The following is a 22,587-nucleotide window of genomic DNA, read 5'->3' as shown; positions in this document are numbered from 1 at the left end:
CATTTGTACTAAATCATTCACTTGTACTCACTAAAGGAGAGCTTGAACCTATGTACTTGTGTAAACCCTTCACAATTAATGAGAACTCTTCTATTCCGTGGACGTAGCCAATCTGGGTGAACCACGTACATCTTGTGTTTGCTTTCCTATCTCTATCCATTTATATACTTATCCACACTAATGACCGGAGCAATCTAGCGAAGATCACAAAAAGCGACCGTTTTCGTTACCTATGATCTATCTTGCAAGAGAACGGAGAATTAGATGGAGATCTCAACCATAGAATACGAGCTGGATGGAAAGAGTGCATTCGGCGTGTTGTGTGACCGTCGTAGGCCACTGAAGCTCAAGGGAAAATTTTATAGGACGGCAATAAGGCCAGCGATGTTGTATGGCAGAGAATGTTGGGTGGTGAAGCATCAATACGTACACAAAATGGGTGTAGCGGAGATGAGGATGCTTCGTGGGATGTGTGGGCACACGAGAAAGGATAAGATTGGGAATGAGGATATCCGAGGTACAGTAGGAGTAGCCGAAATTGTAGGAAAGATGAGAGAAAATCGGCTCTGGTGATTTGGACATGTGCAAAGAAGGCCGACTGACGCTCCGGTTCGAAGATGTGACTACGGGACAGAGGTTCAGGGCCGAAGGGGTAGAGGAAGACCTAGGAAAACTTTGGAAGAGACTCTAAGAAAAGACTTAGAGTACTTGGATCTAACGGAGGACATGACACAAAACCGAGCGCAATGGCGTTCTAGGATTCATATAGCCGACCCCACTTAGTGGGAAAAGGCTTTGTTGTTGTTGTTGTTGTTGTTGTTGTAAATGAGTTTGAATTTCGAGATTTGTGCCTATCTACTACACGAATCTTAAAATTCAAACTTATCTAACGGTGATAAATAAGGTGGTGAGTAAAAATACTCCTTTTTTAGTTATAGAATTTTTTATCATTTCATCATTTGATAAATTATACATCTTTTGTAAAATAATGTTAATAATAGTCTCTTTTGTCGTACTACAAGAATATAAAGACCTCCTTAGTTATTTTCGTGCTGGACTGGACCCTCAAAATTTTAAAGATGGCCCTGTTATGGCTTATGGGGTTTTATCACGAATCCAGTACATCATTCAATGTAGGAGTTTAACTTTTGGAGGTTATTAGAGCTGGTTTGGTATTGTTGTGCTTTGAAAAAAAACTGATTCTGATGTGCTGTAAAAATAAGTGGCTGTGAAATAAAGCTGTAGAGTGTTTGGTAAACTTTTTTGTAAAAATGCTTTTGAAAAAAAAAAGCAGTATTATAGTGTTTGGTAAACTTTTATGTAAAATAGATGTGAAAAAAAAAACCGGTTTTTTAAAGCTGGTTTTGCAGCTTCTTGTTTTTTGGCTTTTTTTCACCCAAAACTGTGAAAAAAAACTGAAACTGAATGTTTACCAAACACAAAAAAGCTCCCAGCTTTTTTTGATACCAGCTTTTTTCAGAATCACCTCGGTACCAAACCAGGCCTAACTCTCTCTTGGTACGCAGAAGAGTTAACGAGTATATCGATATTTTTTTTACTACAAAAATATATTTTACACTAAAGAGAGAGAGGGAATTCGGCTAAGCCACGTCATGAACAACATAATTTGGTATCAAATTCGTCATCTACGAGATTTGAACCTAAGACCTCACATTTACAAGTGAAGATGAATATCACCAAACATGTAGTACTGAGTGGCATCAAGTATATCAATATTGAACTAAGTGCTAGAACGTTAGGGTTAGTGATTCTACTCACGTGAGGAACTTAATTATCTAGTTTGTGTAAGCAAATAAATTATGTATTTCTAGGCGTGGACTCCAGTTGAACGGAAATAACGAACGCCTATATAAGCATAAAATTTACAAAAGATGTATTAATTTGATAAAGCAGCATAGATTGATATATGGTTCAAACATTTATTTACTTTATTAAATCAGGTAGTACATATGCAGCTAGCTAGGTAGGTACGTTTCCCATGTGTATATATATTTAATTAAGGAACCCAAGTTAGCCGGCGTGAATGCGTGCAAACAGCAAAACGCAAGTGAAGGCAGTGCCAGGTGCATGTTAGCTTTGCAATTAGTTGTATTTTAAGCAGCAGCCATGTTATATACGACCCAAATTGAAGCGACACACATGCATGCATGTAGTACTAGGTACATTGATGGATCGGTCGATCTTAACCAATTGACCTGTTCTTCATGTCGTTGTAGCGACGATCGATGGAATCCAAGCGCTGAAGCCTCATCTGTTGATAGAACTGAGCTATAAACTCTTCAGCCTTGGCGTCAATATTTTGGTCATGAGTGGCATCACCAGGACAGGCAGCGATGGCATTGGTGTCGTCATCTTCCGTCCGGTCCAGCTCTTGGAGACTGACAGCAGAGGCGTATCGGCTGGACATTCCATCTTCGGAGGAGAGGTCGTCAGTCCGCGCCGGAGACATGGGTGGTAGGAGCACGTCTTCGTATCGTTCAATTGAAGAAGTACGTTCATGCGTGCTCCTAGCGGAGGAGGCCGACGGCGTCGATGGGTTACTGCTGCCGCTTTGGAGGTGCAAGGGACGGATGGACCCTACGAGGCGCTTCCACGTGCTTTTTGAAGAAGCCACTGCTTCTGCTTCGATGGAGGCCGGAATTGATTTGGATTTGAATTTGTCAGATGAACGGCGTCGTCGGAGCATAAAGGCGGCCACCTGGAGAATTTGTATAGCTCCTCTGCGCTTCTTTTTGTAATTATTACCGGCTGGTGCTGGTGCTGGTGCTGGTGCTGGTGCTGCGGCTGTGATGGCGCCCACATAACCATGATGATCCTGCCCATGATCTCGATCTCCATCGGATTTAGAATTAATATCGATAACATCGCCATTAGGAATAATAGGACCCGGACCCTTGTTGGTGGTGTCGGCAATGATGATCACGCTGTCTAACTTGGGTTCCATCAATAATTAATAAGCTATGGTTAATTATGGGGCCGGGCCTAGACCTAGTTACGTGACGGCTGACTGTCGATGTCGTCTTCTTCTTCTTCTTCTTCTTCCCGCGCTTCCTCTCTGTTATCGATCCCCTCCCCTGCGGCGAGCAGGGTGAGATGCGGGAGAAAACTTTGGAGGGAGTGTTGGAAAGCAACCACCTTATATACCAAATTAACTTCCGCTATCGATGCATCCTCCCTTTCTCTCTCACTATATATATGACCGTGATCCACCGCGACCTGTCTGTACCTCTACTTGTTTTCTTGTTTTTCGTTCCAACAAATATTAGGTTATATTTAGCCACTTCTCTAGCTACCGTCAATTTCTTTCATCCATTCATTTCATTCGTCATATATGTCTTTTTCTCTGCCAATTAATTACGCTTTAGCTAATTGCTAGCCATGTACGTTTACCCAATGGAATATCACTCATTACTCCGTATCCCATATCTACTCATAACTAATTAAAACTATATGCAGTGGCGGATCCATGATTCGAACTTTGGGAGTCTCATTGTTAAAAGTCCAAGTTTTTTTGGTAGAAATAGAGCGTGAAACACGTAAAAAATTTTAGTTTATTTACAAAGATATTTTGTCGAATATTTGGTGGGCATGTTGTCGTTAGCTGAACCAGGTTGCTTACATGTCAACGATATTGACATATGCTGAAGCAATATGATGAGTTCTATTGAGAGAATTTGTTGAGGCAACCTAAAAAGATGTTTTTTTTTTTGTCAAGACCTGGAAAGATATTTTGTCAAATACTAGGTGAAGCTTTCCAAAATATCAAAAATGCCCCTTTGTTTTTTCACAACCAAAACCCAAAAAATTCAAAAAAGGAGGATAAACTGGTAAAAAAATCTTAACATAAAACGTGTTGGAAAACAAAATAAATTTAAAAAGAAAAAGAAAAAAAGAGACAGTGATGAATTGGGGGTGTATTCAATTGAGATTTTGAGGGATTTTAATTCTTTTAATAAATCTAAGGGTATTCAATCAGGATTTTAAGTGATTCTCTGAAATTCAATGTGTATTCAATCAGGATTTTAAGATAGTTTATTAAAATCCTTAGAAATCCCGGTGTATTTAATTATAATTTTAAAGAAGTTTGTAACATTTCAGGTGTATTCAATTAGAATTAGAATTTAAAGAATTTGGAAAAGTAGAGGATTTAGAGGGAATTTGAGAGATTTTGTAGTGTATTTTAAGCATCCACAAATCTCACACCTCCCCATGAGATTTCGAGGGAATATAATCAAAATTTTACATGGAATCTCTACAAATTAGTTAAACTCTATAAAAATCCATGGATTACAAATCCATGAAAATCTCTCAAATTCCCAATTAAATACCCACCCCCCCTGGGCGAAGTTATGCAGAACTCAAAGAAAATTAAAAAAAAAATAATGTGGGAGAAGGGGTCACCACGTTCCGTTCAGTTTTGCAACTGCTATCAACAGTTTCCGTTCGGTTTTCAGACTCCCACATTCCAACCTTTTATCATCACTTCCTCCGCTGCATGAGTTCATTTCGATTTGTGAATACAGAAAAGAAAAACCAACAATTTTAAGCGATTAATTGCAGTTTAATTTGCATTCATATTTATGTTTTTTTTTTTCCTTTTAGTTTGCCTTTGATTTTCTTTGACATGGAAGAAGAAATCATGTAACGAAGGGGGTTCTTATTTGTTGAACTTGGAATGAGCATGAAGAAATTAACGATACTTCTTTATCTTTTGAGCTGGACATGTAAGTATGTTTAATTTTTTTTATTATTATTTCGATGCCTGGAGGATGAAGGGCAATAAACCCAGGAGAGTTGATTCAGACTATCAAATTTTTTATGGTAAATGTGATTTTAATCCTTGCTTAAGATTATAGTTAGAAAAATGTCTTATGCAAGATTAAATATTGATTATAGTCCTTTGACTATACATCCATGTCAATATGTCAGCTTTTATTTTTTTGGTGGTTTTATTGATTCTATTTTTCCAACATTGCCCATATGTGATTATGGACAATAACAAATTTTAAATGCTGAGTTATGAGTGTGCAATTATTACTTAATATATTTTCATCTTTTGTCCATTTTAAACACAAAAGTTCAATTGTATGAATCTTTCATCGTCCTCTTCTATGATGTTGTGCAGATTCGTTTCTTTGTCTAGGAAGTTTAGCATTTTCACTAAAATCGTGTACATGGGTTTTTGTTAGGATTTTTTGTTTGTTTGTGGATACTTGATATATTAGTTCAATATTTGTATATGATCTGCATATGTGTACTGTGTGGATGCAAATTTCTTCCTCCTTGATCCTGGACAATTTTGCACCTACAAAACAATTAACACCTTAGGTTAAGGCCAAGAGCCTCACGCGCCCACGATAAATTGGGGGGGCTTTGGCCGAAGAACCTCCGATGCCAAAGTTAAAATTTAGAGAGAAAGAGTGTTTAGAGAATTTTGGGATTTTTGCCAAAGTGTTTGAATTGGCTTTTTTGGTGAGAATGAGAGTATATTTATAGGGATAGGAGGTGGCTAGGGTTTTTTGGGTTTAATTTAGGTTTAATTAGGAGTTACAAAATTGATTATTTGTATAAATGGGGTAATAAAATGGAGAAATGTGAAAAAGGTTAGGAAAAGGGGGGTGGCCGGCCTCTTAGTAGTTTTAGGTGTGGATGGGTGTTTTAATTGATAATTAAGGGATTGATTAGGTAATTAATCCCTTAATTAATCAATTTTTAGGGAATATGAAAGGAAAATATCATTTAGCTAATTGATTAGCTAAATAATGGAATACAAAATATATAGAATAAATTAGGTTTTAGGAATTACCTTATAGAAAGGATTTGATGAAATAGGCTTTAAATTGTTACCTATTGTGGGCACTTTTGACTTTGTTTAGAGATGATTGCCCGTTGCTTGCGCGTAAGAATCCCAGTATGCCTCAAGGGTATTTTTGTCCTCTTTTACCCAAGAATCCACGTGTCGCTTTGTGATTATTTTTTGCTCCACATACTGCACATGGTTTCAAATAGTTCTCATGCCATTCGCTCCTCTATATTTTGGCGCACTATAGAAATGAGGTACACTAATCCAACATAGGTACCATGGTTGAGGTACATTAAAATTCTAATAATGTTTTTTTAATTTGCAGGTAGTTTGTATTAGGTACCATGATATAGGTACCATGCTATAGATACTGTGGTATAGGTACCATGGTTTAGGTACATTATTTACTTATTTGGTATGATGTATTCAATAAAATTTGATTTCTAGAGTTTTGTTTCATTGTGATATGAAATTTTTTGAATTCTAATCAATAATTTCGTTTTCTTATTTGGTATGTAACTGAATTTCTTATTTTATAGGAGGAAATGAAGCCCTCAAATCAAATATTAATTGTGGGGGTATTTTAGGAACTAAAATACACATAAAGACATTAAATCCAATGAAATATGAGTTTTAATGTTAATTCTGAGGTGAACATCCAGTCAAGGGACTAATTTAAATTTTTTATCTTGTACCAGGTTTTTATGAAAAGTTGATTTATGCCAAGGATTAAACTCCACTTACCCCAATTTTTTAAAGCTACAAGTGTGGTAAAGTCAAGGTTTCTCAAGTGGAATTCGACAAAAGCTTTGCCGTGGAGAAGTAATATGGACTTTTATGCTTTATTATTTGGTAGGCTTCAGATTGTTGTACTGCATAATATCAGTTTACTATCTACAATTAGATTTATTGAGTCTGTGGTTCATTTTCTAAGGATCTTTATATCAGTAAACACTGTGCCTTCAAACATCCGTACTTTTGATACAATAGCTTTTTTTTAATACTGTAATTTTGCACTTTAGTCAAACATTGTATTTGTAGAAAATACTACTAAAAAGTATTGAAATTCACGGCAAAGCCCAGACTTGCAGTAATATGACATATTAGCATATAGCTGCTCAATTTGTATCTCACTTCATCATCGTTCTCTCTACACATCTTTCACAAACCACCATTTCAGAATAAATAGAACTTCAATCTCCTCAATCTGAAATTTTAAATAATCTTTGGAGTTTTCCTGTTGCTTTGGGTTGTTTATCGATATTATTAAGGAAAAATTAAAATCTCCTACAGTTTTTCTATATCATTTAGATTAAACATCTCTGCTTTTTTTAAATTTGATTAAAGTGCTTTGAGTTGAATATCAAACGAACAAGAATACAAAATAATAGGAATATTATTAAACTAACGAGAATGCCGGAACGGCTACAAAACCCTAAGAGATTACATTGTGACTAGCTTATTCTGTAATGAATAACAAAGCACCATATTTATAATACTCTATTTATAATAAACTAACACTAATCTCTAACAAAATCTAATTTTAACAGGCTAAGCCCATAAAACCAAACATTCAAATAAACTAAAATACTAATATTTTCAAACACCCCCCGTCAAACTCATGGCGGTACACGACATGAGTTTGCCAACAAGCAGATGTGGATGCAAGCCTCTAAATGCCGATGCCGATGCCAATATCAATGCCGATGCTGATGCCGATGTCAACTTCCGAACAGACAAACAAAAAATCCAACCAATTTTTTTTTCTTTGCCTGCATAGGCCTCAAACAAGCAACCAATTTTTTCTTGTTTCTTCCTTTTTTTTTTTTTACTCACCTTTTTTTCCTTCTTTTTTCATTCCAATCTACTTTTTCCTCTTTTTTCCTTTGCAGCAATACAAACTTGCGGATACTCCTGCAGGCTGCAGCGTTCAAAGGTGTAGAAGCAGAGTCACGGGACAAAAACGAACGAACAATTTTTTTCTTCTTGCAAACAATCAATACCAATTAACAATCTGAACACGAATGACAACAAAAACAAGCAAACAGATACCAACCCGAAGCAGATTAAATCCCGAAGGATCAAACCTGCTCTGATACCAAGTTGAATATCAGAGTACGAAACGAATAATAATACAAAATAATAGGAATATTATTAAACTAACGAGAATGCTGGAACGGCTACAAAACCCTAAGGGCACGTTTGTTACACCTCCTTAGGAGGGATTGGCTTGGACTACCTTAAGTAGGACTATAATCCTACGTTTGGTAGGTTGTGGGACTAAAATAAATGGGACTCGCCTCGACTACGAGTCCCTGCGAGGCGTGCTAGCCGGTCTTCACCAGTCCCCCCAAAAACCACGGGATTAGCTAGGAACTTCGCTTCGTTCTGCTTGATTCACCTCATCGACCTCGATTTCGACGGCATCTCTCTTCGTCTTGCTTGATTCACCTCCCTGCGAGCCCTTCTGTGAGTTATGGGCTTCTTCCTCCTCCCTGCGAGGGTTCTTCCACCACCAACATCAACCACAAAAAATCCCCCATCTCATATTTCCCACCACCAACCATCACCCACAAAAAATCCCCAATCCCATATTTCCTGCCGCCACCATCGCCATGGACGAGCCATCCGAGAAGCTCCAGAACCTCAAGTTGCTGAATTCTCTGCCAGCAGCAGGTGGAGTCGCTGGTGCGGCAAGGCAGATTTGGAGTCCGAGGAAGATTTGGGTGGACAAAAAAAAGAGAGAGGAAGATGAAATGGTAGAGAAAGAGGAGAGGGGAGGGATGCAACGGGAGGAAACAAAGAGAGAGAGAGGAAGATGTTCTGGGAAGGAGATGAAATGGCAGAGAAAAGGAGAGGGGAGGGCTGGCGGACAAAAGAAGATAAAAGGAAAATGATAATTTAATAATAAAATATTAATATATATAGATTAAATTAATGATAAAATATTGTAAATATAAATTTAATAATAAAATATATTAGTCCTGCTTTTTAATCCGACACTGCACCAAACGCTTCACTAAATCAGTCCAGCTTAGTCTAATCTAAGCCAGTCCAGCTTAGTCCCTGAAGCTAGTCCAGTCCGAGATAGTCCGGTGCAACAAACGGACCCTAAGAGATTACATTGTGACTAGCTTATTCTCTAATGAATAACAAAGCACCCTATTTATAATAAACTAACTCTAATCTCTAACAAAACCTAATTTTAACGGGATAAGCCTATAAAACCAAACATTCAAATAAACCAAAATACTAATATTTTCCAACACTTTGACCAATAGTCATCTCTATTTTTTTAAATTAAAATAATTTTTGAATTTATCTTTTTATCTCCATGATGCAGTTTTCCTTATTTAGTAGAGATATTAGTAATTAAACTATATTTTCTCTTCTTCCAAAAATGTTTTTTGATCAGTTTTTTTTAATGCAAACGTTTAATATTATTTCTTTTTCGAAATAGTTTTTTCTTTTTCAAATAGTTGGTGATCAACATAAAAACTCCGTGTAATTTTTTCAATTTTTTTGTGATTTTTTTTTTTTTTTTTTTTTTGCTGTTTTTTAAGTATAGTTGTTGACGAATTATTATTAGATACAATACATTACGTATATATTATCTGCGGGTACGTTTGAATTTACAAAAATCATTAATTGGTATGTTTATTTGCAATTTTGGTACGTTTGATTTGATACATATTGTTAATATTGGTACATTATTTTATTTTGGTACGTTTTATTTTGTACACATTGTGTATTGGTATGTTTATATTATTCTCAATCCTATTTTCTCTTAAAGTACTAAAAGAAAAACTTATTTCGGTACGTTTGATTTTGGGGAATTTAAAAATATTTTAAACTATTTTGGAAATAAAATATCTTAAATCATAGATAATTAGTGAAAATAAATTGAATCTAATCAACTTTTTTTTTTTTACAATTATCTCTAATGGATGAGAGTGTAATCAAAAGGCTAGATTACAATATAATATGCATATAGCACAAAAATTATGACAAAAAAAGTTTAATCAAATCATTAAAAGGCATAGATGTTTGATCTAGAGAATTCAAAACTGAGGCGTCTATATCAAAAGATCCCTTTAATTAATTGTAATGTGAATCTAGCTTCATACATAAAGAATCTTAGTTATAAAACTAGTGACCAGTTTGGGATTGTTGTACATTTTTTAAAAGTTGTTTATGTTGTACTTTAAGAATAATCAGCTGCAAAGTAAAATAGTTGAGCATGTGGTAAATTTTATTTTTAAAGTGTTGTGTGTATGAAAAGCAATGTAAAAACATTATGATAAGATTTAGTATAAAAATGATATAATTGTTTATAATTGCAAAAATGGACATGATAGTGTGGATGATGACGACGACAACGTGGCGACGACAATGATTGTGACGGTGGTGGTGCCAATAACAGGGTGTGGTGGTTGGGCTACAGAGGTAACAATGGTTGTAAGGTTGCCAACAACGGCAATGGTGACAGTTGTGGTTGTGATTAAGGAAGAAAAAATCGATAATATCGGCGATATATCACCGATATTATCGATTTTTAAGGGGATCGATATTTTTATAACTATCCAAATGGGTTTCGTGATAATATCGCGATATTTTCGAAATTATCGCGATAGATTTGGAACTGGGCACTCAGAGAAGAACGCCGGAGATGGATCTATGCGAACCCGAGTCGATTTCGTCCCAAAAACCTTGCAAAAACACGATTTTGAACTTAAATTTCACATATAAGCTTCAATGTGGAACAGAAAGAGGTAAATCGAAGCTTACCTAACCGGAGAAATTCAAGAAACTCGCCGGAGTTCCTACGTTCGCCGAGTTGCAGGGACGAGAAGGAGAGGGAGAAAGACGAGGTTGATGATGACGATGGGTGTCTTCCTGAAGCAGATGCGATGGTGTGCGTGTGTGTATATGGGTCTCGGACTCGGTGTAGAGAGAAATGAGAGTTTCCAGAGAGACTACACCGACGAGGCTAAGGGAGAAGAGAGATCGACAGATCTCTGTGCGTGTGTGTGGGAGAAGGGAGAAGAGAGATCGACAGATCTCTGTGTCTGTGTGTGGGAGAAGGGAGAAGGGAGAGAAGAGAGAAGAAGGATCGAGAAAGACTGAGGAGTCTCCCTGTGGGTTGTTGTGTGTGTGCGTGTGTTGTGTGCGTGTGTAATGAGAAAAAAGGATCGAGAGAGACTCAGTCTCTCTGTGCGTGCGTTGTGTGTGTGTGTGTGTTGTGTGCGTGTGTAATATAATCAGAAATTCAACACCACATGCAACCGCATGCCCATATGCCTTTTTTACTTTGAGAACAATTTTTTAGGAGGAAAGTGTATTTGGATTTAAGACCTTTGCTGGTAAATTTTAAATTTAAAGGTGTGAAAGATTCTCTTTTCTTCTTGGGTACCCCTCATTGTGAAAGGGGTTATATCAATTTTCTTAAATAATAATAAAAAAACAGTAGTATCTACATTAAGGGAGTGGGGGAGTGGACTAAGCATCACAATGGACTAGTAATAATATCCTTCAAACTTGTTTTTAACGAGAATCGAAATTAAAACCTTACAGTTACCAATGTAAAAGAACAATTATTATAATTTTTTTTTAAACAAAAAAAGAAGAAGAGAGAAGAAAAGATAAGCTCGCAGAGGTTGAAAGGGTGAACCCAGTAACTGTCACTGGATTCAGAACATGTGTGCGTGTGTGGTGGCGTGTATGTGTGTGTGTGGTTGGGTCACCTCAAATCAGTTAAATAAACATCCTTTAAATCCATCATGTTTGCCAGCTCGCTATATAATCAACTTGATAATGTTAAATCCATCATGCAATGCATTTCCTTTCAATTTTTTGTGATAAACTAATAGATAATTGACTAAACAAACATCCTGCAAAGTTTCAATAAAAATTTCCAAGTTTTTCTTACAATTTCCATGGTTTCCATGTAATTTTTATCGATATTATCCCGATATTTCCATCGATATTTCCGTGTTTTCAGACTACCGATATTTCCGATATTACCGATATTTTCTTCCTTGGTTGTGATGGCAGTGGTGGTGGTTGTGTTTATGGTGGTGGCAGTTGTGGTTGTGGTGGTAGTGGTGGCAGGTATGGTTGTGGTGTAGTTGTAGTGGTGGTGATGGCAACAATGGTGGTGGTAATGGCAATGGTGGTGTAAGGGTTAAGGTTTGTAGTGGTAGGTCGTGATGGTCACTTTGTTCTTCAAAAAAATGTGTCTAGAACAAGGTATTAAATATCGGTAATATCGGAAATATCGGTAATCCGAAAACACGGAAATATCAATGGAAATATCGGTAAAATATCGATATTGATAAAAATTACATGGAAACCACGGAAATTGTAAGAAAAACTTGGAAATTTTTATTGAAACTTTGTAGGATGTTTATTTAGTCAATTATCTATTAGTTTATCACAAAAAATTGGAAGGAAATGCATTGCATGATGGATTTAACATTATCAAGTTGATTATATAGCGATCTGACAAACATTATGAGTGTAGAAAATATGTAGTAATTAATGAAAGAAGTCTAAACACACCATAATCATTTATATATAATGAATTAGTACAATATTTTACACTTTAGTACCACATAGAGTTCCTATGAGGTTCAAATTTTTCACTATCTTCATCATCTCTATGTGTAGAATGAGTGTATTGTGAAAAGTAGTTATCAAATGATAAATCCCCAAAATAGTTTTGCATGTAATTGTTAACATGCCACCCATATGGATCCGAGATTGGTTGAGGTTGTCCATAAGAAAAATCATTTGAAGATTGAGTCTGGGATTGTTTCCATGAGTCGCTCGATTCCATCCCAACAGGAATGGGATATGAAGGGTAGGGATATGAAGGGTAGGGAAATGGTTGGTTATGAGTATAACCATAGTTACTACTTCCCAATCCAACAGAATCTGAAGTTCTAGATAACGAGTCATCTTCTTGACTTGACAAAATCCCCTTACCTCTTTCTCTGCGAGTATAGTCCTTCCCTATGGCACCAATTCCTGGTCCTGCCCGCCTACTGCCATGGTCATCATCCTGTGTTGCATGCGTGAAGTTTGCCTCACCAGTGAAGGGGCTCAAATATTCGGGAGGTGATGGTCCATAATAGTTTCCATATCCACCACCACTACCTCCAGCTCCACTATGTCCTTCATCATTCCCACCTTCGGTGGTAGGTAAGTCTCCTGATCTTGTACTAGAGATATCATTAGTATCAGCACGATGTTGTGGTTGTGTAGGATTGGAAGAAGGTGAAATTCCAGTGTTTCTTGGTCTTGGGAGGAAAAGTTCATCCAAAGAGTCAGCGCTGCTAGATCCCACCTCCTCCTCTAATACTCTTTCTACATTTATCCCTTCATTACGTGCTTCTTCAGCAACTCTGGGAGCTGGGTTGCCTTTATCATCATCTAAATGAAGAGGTCTAATCCATTGAAAAAGTTGGTTACCCTCCGTATCATCATCTTCACCAACAATATCAAATACATCTAGTGGGTCACCACGGTTGACATGATCTATTTCTGCTTCCTTATCTCGAATTTGAAGCTTCATGTTGTAGTAGCAATAAACTAATTTTTCCAACCTACTATGCGCCAACCTATTTCTTTGCTTTGTGTGTATCAGTGCAAATGTGCTCCAATTTCTTTCACAAGCAGATGAGGAAGCTGTTTGTGATAATACTTTGATTGCTAACTTTCTCACAGTTGGTGCATCGGTCCCATACATGATCCACCATTCAGCTACAATGAAAAACAATGTTGATAAGCCTAATAACTCGAACAAATTCTATTATAAACTTATAGTGAAATATGTTTACACTCACTAGGAGACATTGTTGTTCGAGCAGCAATTGATGTTGGTTCTCCAAAAGTTCTTCTTGCATCTTTAAACCATGTTAGCTGAATTCAATAAATCGTGTTAGTTTAATCCAACAAAGTAATTATTAATATTATAATTTAAGTAATTATTATAATTTAAGTAATTGTGTACCTCATTTCCAAATTGGCCAACTGCTGGTGATGCAGGGTCTAATTTAGAGTATACATTATGTACAGCACGTATAAGAGTACCATCATCTCCAACACCGGGTCTGTATTGGTATCGAGGATTCAAATAATATGTTGTTCAAAGAAACACATACTCTAATAAGAGAAATAAAACTTATGCAACTAAAGAAATGAATTGCAAATTATGACATAATTTATACCTGCTGCATGCAAATCGTGGTACAATGTTTTATACCATCGATCTTCAATTATCTTGATGACCCACCTTGCACCATGTTTTTTTTCCAATTCATCCTTCACTACACGCATCAACTCATATACTGCCCCCATAGTAGGATACACTTCTGTGTCAACGATCCGTAAAACTTTGTAAAGAGGTTCAAACAGTTGGCACACATGTTCTGATTGAGTCCAGAAAGCATGATCAAGCACTATACTTTCCACCATACGACCTGTATTTGAGCGGCTGAAATTGTGGTTGGCCCAATCGTCACTAGTGAATAGTTGCTTCAACCCTGCTTTCTTCTTCAGTAGGCTGTCTAATGCAATATAGTTGGTGGCGAATCGAGTGGTAGCTGGACGAATGATTTCTCCTTTGCAAAATTCACGCATCTTTGCCAACAACCAACCGTGATTGTAAATATAATTTGTGATCGTTCTAGCTCTTTTGACCACAGTAGAAACATTATCTCTCTTCCCCATTGCCTCAAACATGAGATCAATACAATGTGCTGCACATGATGTCCAAAACACATTATGATGCTTCATTAACTTTTTTTCAGCTTTGACAAATGCAGAACCGTTGTCGGTCACGACTTGGACAACATTATGCTCTCCCACCTCCATGATTACATCCCTCAATAATTTGTAAATATACTTGTAGTTCTTTATATGGTCTGAAGCATCAACAGACTTCAAAAAAATTGTCTTTCCCTTGGAGTATACCATGAAGTTTATGATAGACAATCTGGTCGCCCCAGTCCATCCGTCACACATGATTGTGCAACCATTAGTTTCCCACTTTGACCTCAACTTGTTAACATACTCGCCAATGTCTTTATACTCCATATCCAAATATTTGTTTCTTATCTCATAGGGAGTGGGAGGTTGTACTCCAACACCGGCCTGTTGACATCCCACTACCATATTTTTGAAATGATGTGATGATGCTTTCTCAGCAGGGACATTTTCATAGATAAAGATCTTGCTAATTAGACGCCCCATTCCCTCCTTCACATTACCTCCCTTGAAATAACTCCAAACACTCTTTTGACGTGCGTTGGATGACTTATATAAACTTGGGGCTATTGGTGGTGTTGGTTGTGATTCTCTAAGACTGCCTCCCCGTCTCATTTGTACACCACCACTTGTCCCGGAACCTTGTCCCCTATTAGGAATTTTATGAAGGTGTTCTCTTTCCCATGCTGACTGTTTGGAGGCACGTAATGCTTGTTTCAAACTGCGTCGTTCTTCAGGTCCCATGTCATCATCACATTCGTCCTCATCGTCATCATCATCACTGTCAACCGCTTGGCCAATGACTTATCCTCGTAGCCCAGCTCGAATATTTTCCATTCCATGTGTTATCTTTTCCTTCTGCTGTTTTTTATTTTTTAATAATGTGCTGATGAATGCCTTCACTTCTGGGGGGACATTATCGCATCGTTGGACATTTTTTGCTGGATCTAATCCACTAAGATGGTACTTAAGTCGTGTCACTCCGCCACTCTTCATTACCCGACCACAATATTTGCAAATTGTGCCATGTTTGTTTCCGTCTATTGGGTCTCCATGTTCCCAAGCTGGATCACGTTTAGTAACTCCACTTGACATCTTAAATGTACCTATATTTATTTTTCATGAAAATTAGACAATTATTTTTTGATAAAATAAGAGAACCTAAATAATAAAGTTATTCTACAGAAGAATTAAATACGAAGTAATGAAAATGAAAATGATTGTAAAAATTTAATGAATAATCCAATTTGATAATAATCCAATTTAATGAATAATCCAATTTAATGAATAATCCAATTTAATGAAGAATAATCCAATTTGATAATAAAACCCAATATTAATGAATAATAATCCAATTTGATAATTAAAAAAAACCTAATATTAATGAATAATATTCCAATTTGATAAAAAAATAATCCTAATATAAAACATGGTGATGAATAATAATCCAATTTGATAATAATCCAATTTAATGAAGAATAATCAAATTTGATAATAAAACCTAATATTAATGAAGAATAATCCAATTTGATAATTAAAAAAAACCTAATATTAATGAATAATAGTCCAATTTGATAAAAAAATAATCCTAATATAAAACATGGTGATGAATAATAATCCAATTTGATAATAATCCAATTTAATGAAGAATAATCAAATTTGATAATAAAACCTAATATTAATGAAGAATAATCCAATTTGATAATTAAAAAAATAATCCTAATATAAAACATGGTGATGAATAATAATCCAATTTGATAATAATCCAATTTAATGAAGAATAATCAAATTTGATAATAAAACCTAATATTAATGAAGAATAATCCAATTTGATAATTAAAAAAAACCTAATATAAAACATGGTGATGAATAATAATACAATTTGATAATAATCCAATTTAATGAAGAATAATCAAATTTGATAATAAAACCTAATATTAATGAATAATAATTCAATTTGATAATAAAAAAACCTATTATTAATGAATAATAATCCAATTTGATAATAAAACCTAATATTAATAAAATAATAAATAACATTAAACATATTAAAATTATCCTAGGGAATAATTATACAACATTACTTAATTACTTAACAAAATTAACATGTAATTGTTAACATTACTTAATTACTTAAAAAAATTAACATGCAAGTATTAATTACTTAAAAAAATTAACATACGAGTCCACACAAATTTATTTGTTGTTGTATAAATTACAATAATATAAATTTAAGTTTGTAAACTTACCTTAAATATGGAACCGTTTGTGTTCAAGCTTTGGAATGGATCTGGAATAGCTTTGAAAATGGTAAGGGAAATAAAATAATAAATAACATTAAACATATTAAAATTATCCTAGGGAATAATTATACAACATTACTTAATTACTTAAAAAAATTAACATGTAATTGTTAACATTACTTAATTACTTACAAAATTTAACATGCAAGTATTAATTACTTAAAAAAATTAACATACGAGTCCATACAAATTTATTTGTTGTTGTATAAATTACAATAATATAAATTTAAGTTTGTAAACTTACCTTAAATATGGAACCGTTTGTTTTCAAGCTTTGGAATGGATTTGGAATAGCTTTGAAAATGGTAAGGGAAGAAGAAGAAACGAAAATGCTGAATGCCTCTGATACTATCACTCCACCTCTGATAAGGCGTGCCGCGTGAAAGAATATAATAGACAATGATACACTGTTCTGCATGTGAAAGAATATCACGGACTCACGCACACGGACACGGTTTCATTATAAAAGCAGTATTATTTGATGTCCATGGTCTGAAACTGCAAAAAGTTATGGACATTTTGTAAAATCAGTCAGGCATCTCAGATGAGATGACCCAACCACATCAAAGGGCCACATAAATTTTTTGCAAGTATTGCTAGAATCTAAAACCAAAAAGTAAGAATATTATTGGTGTTACAGCTTTACAGGTTACGAATGCATTATATAATATTTATATGTCTATATACACAGGTCAACAGTCACCTCACACGACACCACACACACACACCGACATGACACCACACACGCACACATCCCACTCACACTCACCTCTCACACGCATACGGTATTCTCTCAGACTCTCTCGAACCTTCTCCCTTCTCTCTTATCTGAGTCCCTTCTCCCCCTTCTCCGTTCTCCCACGTCAATTTCCCCCGTCAAGAACAAACACAGATCTCCCAATCCCACCCACGTACGTCTCTCGATCCTTCTCCCCCACACACACACTCACGCACAGAGACCCAAGGTCTCTCGATCCTTCTCCCACTCCCACACACACGCACAGAGACCCACATCGTCGCCGCCGCCGTCGTCTTTCGTTCTAGCTCTCTGCGCCGATGGTCCAAGACCTACATACACACATGCACGACCTTCATCATCAGCATCGTCTTTCTCCCACTTCCACACACACGCACAGAGACCCACATCGGCAGATCGGCTTCTGCTTCTCCCTCGTCGCCGCCGCCGTCGTCTCTCTCCTTTCTCTCTGCGCCGATGGTCCAAGACCCACATACACACATGCACACCCATCATCATCAGCATCGTCTTTCTCCCTCTCCTTCTCATCTCTGCAACTCGGCGAACTCCGGCGAGGCCGTGCGTGTCGACTCAATTTCGGAACACCTCCGATGATTTCACGGCAAATTTCATATATACAAATGTTCATCTCGTCTCCTTTTTCATTTTCATACCTAGATCGGAGTCTAGGGTCCTGTTTTACAGTCGGCCGGAGCTTCTACAGCTCCGGCGTTCTTCTCCGAGCGGTCAGCCACCGATATTATCGATAAATTCGGTAATATCGCGATATTATCGATAATATCGATAATATCGCGATATTATCACGAAAACTAGTTGGATATAGAAAAAAAAATCGGAACTTCTCAAAACCGATAATATCGGCGATATATCGCCGATATTATCGGCATTTCGGACCATGGTCTAGAAGGATAAATAACGTTATTTTTTTTAAATTAATAAGCGTTTTACTGGAATTAAAAATATTCATTAAAAGTGAAGCAATATATTTTATTTTTACTAAACAATTTTTTTTTTGTTTACTTTAAAATGAAACAGTTTTTGGTGAAAAAAAAAAAGCAATACTAAACTGGGCAGAAGAAAAGTTGTGCTTCCCTTCCGTAACTTCCATATGTATCATCAGGTCCCAGTACCTCTCAGTGTTGTCTTTAATCTTTATGCTGCTGAGTTTGTTTAAACTCTAATTGTAATTGTAGGTTGATTTACACCAGTTGGGTAACTAAATATATGCAGGATCACATGTGCTACCGTTACAAAGGCAATTACGGTTGATAGGAATCAAATTCACTAAAATTATTGTAAAAGGCCTTAACTGTATATCCAGACGTGACTATATAATTGGAATGTAGTCAATTAACCGAGGTCTATAATCCATATATATCGATCCTTGAACCAATATATAGATATCCATGCATGCATGCCCACGGTTAAATAGATGATGAATGTCGTCAGTGTTGTAGAGACTGAAATTTTTGTCTCCAACCAAAACTAGTGGTATAAAATAATAATAAGCGAGCTAAATAATTCAGCATAGCTGGGGAACCCAATATTGCGCAATCCAATGTCTGGATCCATGGATTCTTAACTTTTACAAATAATTGCGCGCATCTGGGACAGAAATCTGTATAATATATCACTTATGTATTAATGTATACTATATCACTGATCACGTACATTAATTCTCACAGTCGAGTCGTCGTCACAGAGCCATGAGGAGCCAATTAAGTTGTCGATCGCTGAATTCACCACTTGAACAAAAAACTGCTTGCCGTCCATTGTGTGTTTGTATTGTATGTGTGTTTTCATGGTTGTAACAAAAAGCTTGCTTACCCATTAAAAAAAAAATGTTTGTGATTATATCCTTATAATTTTCTTCGTCAAATGTGATATTGTGAAGAATGGGTGAGGTCATTGCTAGTTTAGGCCCCACATATTATGCGACTTACTTCCTACAGTTCATACCTCATACACACGCGCGCACGCACACACGCACACCTTCTGTCATCTTTGCTTTTGAATCCAACAATAAAATGAGTAAATTAAAACATATAGCTTAACAAAGATAAAATAAAAATAAAATAAAGAGTCGTTTACTCGTCAATTTGTCACAAATTTGTGCAGTATTTGATTGTCTCCAAGTATTTTCGGCTCTCCTTATATATTGCTTTCTCCATCCACATATAGTTTGTATTTAATTTAATTCCTAATTACATTTGGTATATATGGTTTAGTAGTGTGAGAACCTGTATTTTAAAAATATCTGTTTATTATTATTTGTTATTGTTAAAATATAAAAATCTATATTTGATGTTACATCCCACATCGTCCAGGGGTGAGGATCATGTAAGCCTTATATGTATATTCTCATCTCTACTTAGCACGAGGCCTTTTGGATCCTACATCGCCCAGGGGTGAGGATCGTGTAAGCCTTATATGTATATTCTCATATTTACCTAGCACGAGGCTTTTTGGGAGCTCACTGGCTTCGAGTTCCATCGGAACTCCGAAGTTAAGCGAGTTCGCGCGAGAGCAATCCCATGATGGGTGATCCACGGGAAAGTTCTCATGTGTGTTCCCAGAAACAAAATCGTGAGGGCGTGGAAGGGGCCCAAAGCGGACAATATTGTGCTACGGTGGAGTCGAGCTCGGAATATGGTGGGGGCTGGACCGGGATGTGACATTTGATCTATATATATATAAATGTGTGTGTGTGTATTTGAATGGACCTACACGTAGAGCCTTTGCAACTCAACAAAACCTTCATTTCCTTCTTATTAGACAGCACACAACCGCATAGCCATCCTTGTGTCCAACTTGTCATGTTTTCGTGTGACATTTATCATTCTTCTCATCACGGGTTGCCACTTGGCTTTCCCTCTCGTGACTCATCAAATATAAGTCACCTGTAGAAGCTACATAAGTATCTGTTTATTATTATTTTATTAAATTACTTAGCCATCTAAGTTTTAGCCAACTTATATGTCCCTGTAAATAGGAGGCCCTGCTCCAGTGTTTTACATCACGCGAAAGAATGGCAGCATGTAGCGCATGCAATAGTGTTATATATGTGTCTATATATATATATATATATATATATATATATATATATATATATGTGCGCATGCGCGCGTGTGTGTAGAGAGAGATTAAGAAAGAAAAGAGAACGAAAGAAATATATGGCGCTAGGAGTGTTCAAGGAGCTTACTTAAGTACGTGGAGCTTAGTTATTCCAGTAGTGACGTGAATCTTTGTTTTAGCTTTGGAATCCTGGTAGGGGAAATAAGGCAGACCTTTACGGAAATTGATTTTATTAAATTTCGTGAAGTGCTTGGTTGATTAATGTGATTGAATATTAATTGGCTAATTGCTTCAGTTAAGTGTTTACTTGTTATTGGATATGTGTTATTGGATATGGAATTATTGTTGTAATGCTATTCGTTGAGAATATACAATGATACATGTGGAAGATAAATTAATATTATTTGTGCATCATTCATGTTGATGTGGTGGGAATTTCAATATTCAGATTGGAAGTATGGAAATGAGGGTAGTTGGAAAAGATCTTTTGTGTAGTTGAATCTATTCATTGTGAAACCCATTCCAGGCGAGCTCGATGTGCACAGTAGAATAGGATATCGATAGGAATTGTCGATGTGGGTGATTTGGGTTGGAGATCAATGAATTAGATAAGATGACTAGCAAAAGGGATTCATGAACTTGGGATATCATATGGGGGTTAGTTTCTATAATAGAATATTTAAACCCCCTCTTGTAGTGTCCCACAATGCTCAGGGGAGATGATCATCTATGCCTTATATGTACATGCTCACATCTCATTGCAAGACACGTTTTGGGAACTTACTGGCTCTAGATCCCATAAGAACTCCGAAATTAAGTGAGTTTGGGCGAGAGCAGTCCTAGGATGGGTGACCCTCGGGAAGTTCTCGTGCCGAAACCCAATAACAAATCCGTGAGGGCGTGGCCCATTGAGGACAATATCTTGCTATGTGGATTAGGATGTGTGACAATTCGGTATCAGAGCCACTCACTGGCCGGAAGTGTGCCTACGAGGACATTGGGCCCCTAAGGGGGGTGGACTGTAGTGTCCCACATCGCCTAAGGGAGATGATCCTTTATGCCTTATATGTACATGCTCACCTCCCATTGCAAGACTCGTTTTGGGAACTCACTGGCTCCGGATCCCAAAAGAACTCCAAAGTTAAGTGAGTTTGGGCGAGAACAGTCCTAGGATGGGTGACCCCCTAGGAAGTTCTCGTGCCGAAACCCAAGAACAAATCTGTGAGGGCATGGCCCAAAGCGGACAATATCTTGTTATGCTGACTGGGATGTGACAATTTGGTATCAGAGCCACTCTTGGCCGGAAGTGTGCCGACGAGGACGTCGAGCCCCTAAGGGGGTGGATTGTAGTGTCCTACATCCCCCATGAGAGAGGATCCTCTATGCTTTATATGTACATGCTCATCTCCCATTGCAAGACGCGTTTTTGGGAACTCACTGGCTCCGGATCCCATGAGAACTTTGAAGTTAAGTGAGTTTGGACGAGAACAGTCTTAGGATGGGTGACCCCCTAGGAAGTTTTTATGTCGAAACCCAAGAACAAATCCGTGAGGGCGTGGCCCAAAGCAAACAATATCTTGTTATGCGGACTAAGATGTGACACCTCTACAGGGGTAAAATGCATGGTGTGGGACATGCAAGTCCGCGTGTTTTATTATATAAATTAACGGGGGTAATTGAAAAGGTTTCATTGCATTCATGCATTATTATCAATAATGATTTGATATTTGGCTATATGATTTCATGACACTTAATTTAATATTATCAATTTATTGTGATACGGTTGTCCCTACTGAGCTATAGAAGCTCATCCCTCTATTGTTATGCAGGTTTACAAACTAAACACTCAAGAGGGTAGG

The 22,587-nt window shown here is 36.7% G+C and overlaps 2 protein-coding genes across 6 annotated transcripts; both read right to left on the bottom strand.

The window, feature by feature from the left end:
- Window positions 1-1,920: 1,920 nt before the first annotated feature.
- On the bottom strand, window positions 1,921-3,142 carry LOC126591335 (uncharacterized). Its single transcript, XM_050256995.1, has one exon. It carries the CDS (start codon window positions 2,963-2,965, stop codon window positions 2,204-2,206), a length of 762 nt encoding a protein of 253 aa, XP_050112952.1. The 5' UTR covers window positions 2,966-3,142; the 3' UTR covers window positions 1,921-2,203.
- A 9,223-nt stretch (window positions 3,143-12,365) lies between these two features.
- Window positions 12,366-17,531, bottom strand: LOC126591330 (uncharacterized). Of its 5 annotated transcripts, none has more exons than XR_007612342.1 (6): window positions 17,141-17,524; window positions 16,843-16,883; window positions 14,056-15,699; window positions 13,839-13,938; window positions 13,672-13,747; window positions 12,366-13,588 (listed from the first exon to the last, which is right to left on the bottom strand). XR_007612342.1 is itself a non-coding variant. In XM_050256986.1 (6 exons), exons 5-6 carry the CDS (start codon window positions 13,679-13,681, stop codon window positions 12,429-12,431), a joined length of 1,170 nt encoding a protein of 389 aa, XP_050112943.1. In that variant the 5' UTR covers window positions 13,682-13,747; window positions 13,839-13,938; window positions 14,056-15,699; window positions 16,843-16,892; window positions 17,141-17,531; the 3' UTR covers window positions 12,366-12,428. The 5 variants fall into 5 exon arrangements, 2 of the variants coding, with proteins under 2 accessions (XP_050112943.1, XP_050112942.1); XR_007612341.1 differs by having other exon boundaries at window positions 16,843-16,892; window positions 17,141-17,523; XM_050256986.1 differs by having other exon boundaries at window positions 16,843-16,892; window positions 17,141-17,531.
- Window positions 17,532-22,587: the final 5,056 nt, after the last annotated feature.

Source organism: Malus sylvestris, chromosome 11 (assembly GCF_916048215.2).
Source record: "Malus sylvestris chromosome 11, drMalSylv7.2, whole genome shotgun sequence".
Classification (NCBI taxonomy): Eukaryota; Viridiplantae; Streptophyta; class Magnoliopsida; order Rosales; family Rosaceae; genus Malus; species Malus sylvestris.
The sequence above is the reverse complement of the archived record's forward strand: the minus strand, read 5'-3'. Positions and strand labels throughout refer to the sequence as shown.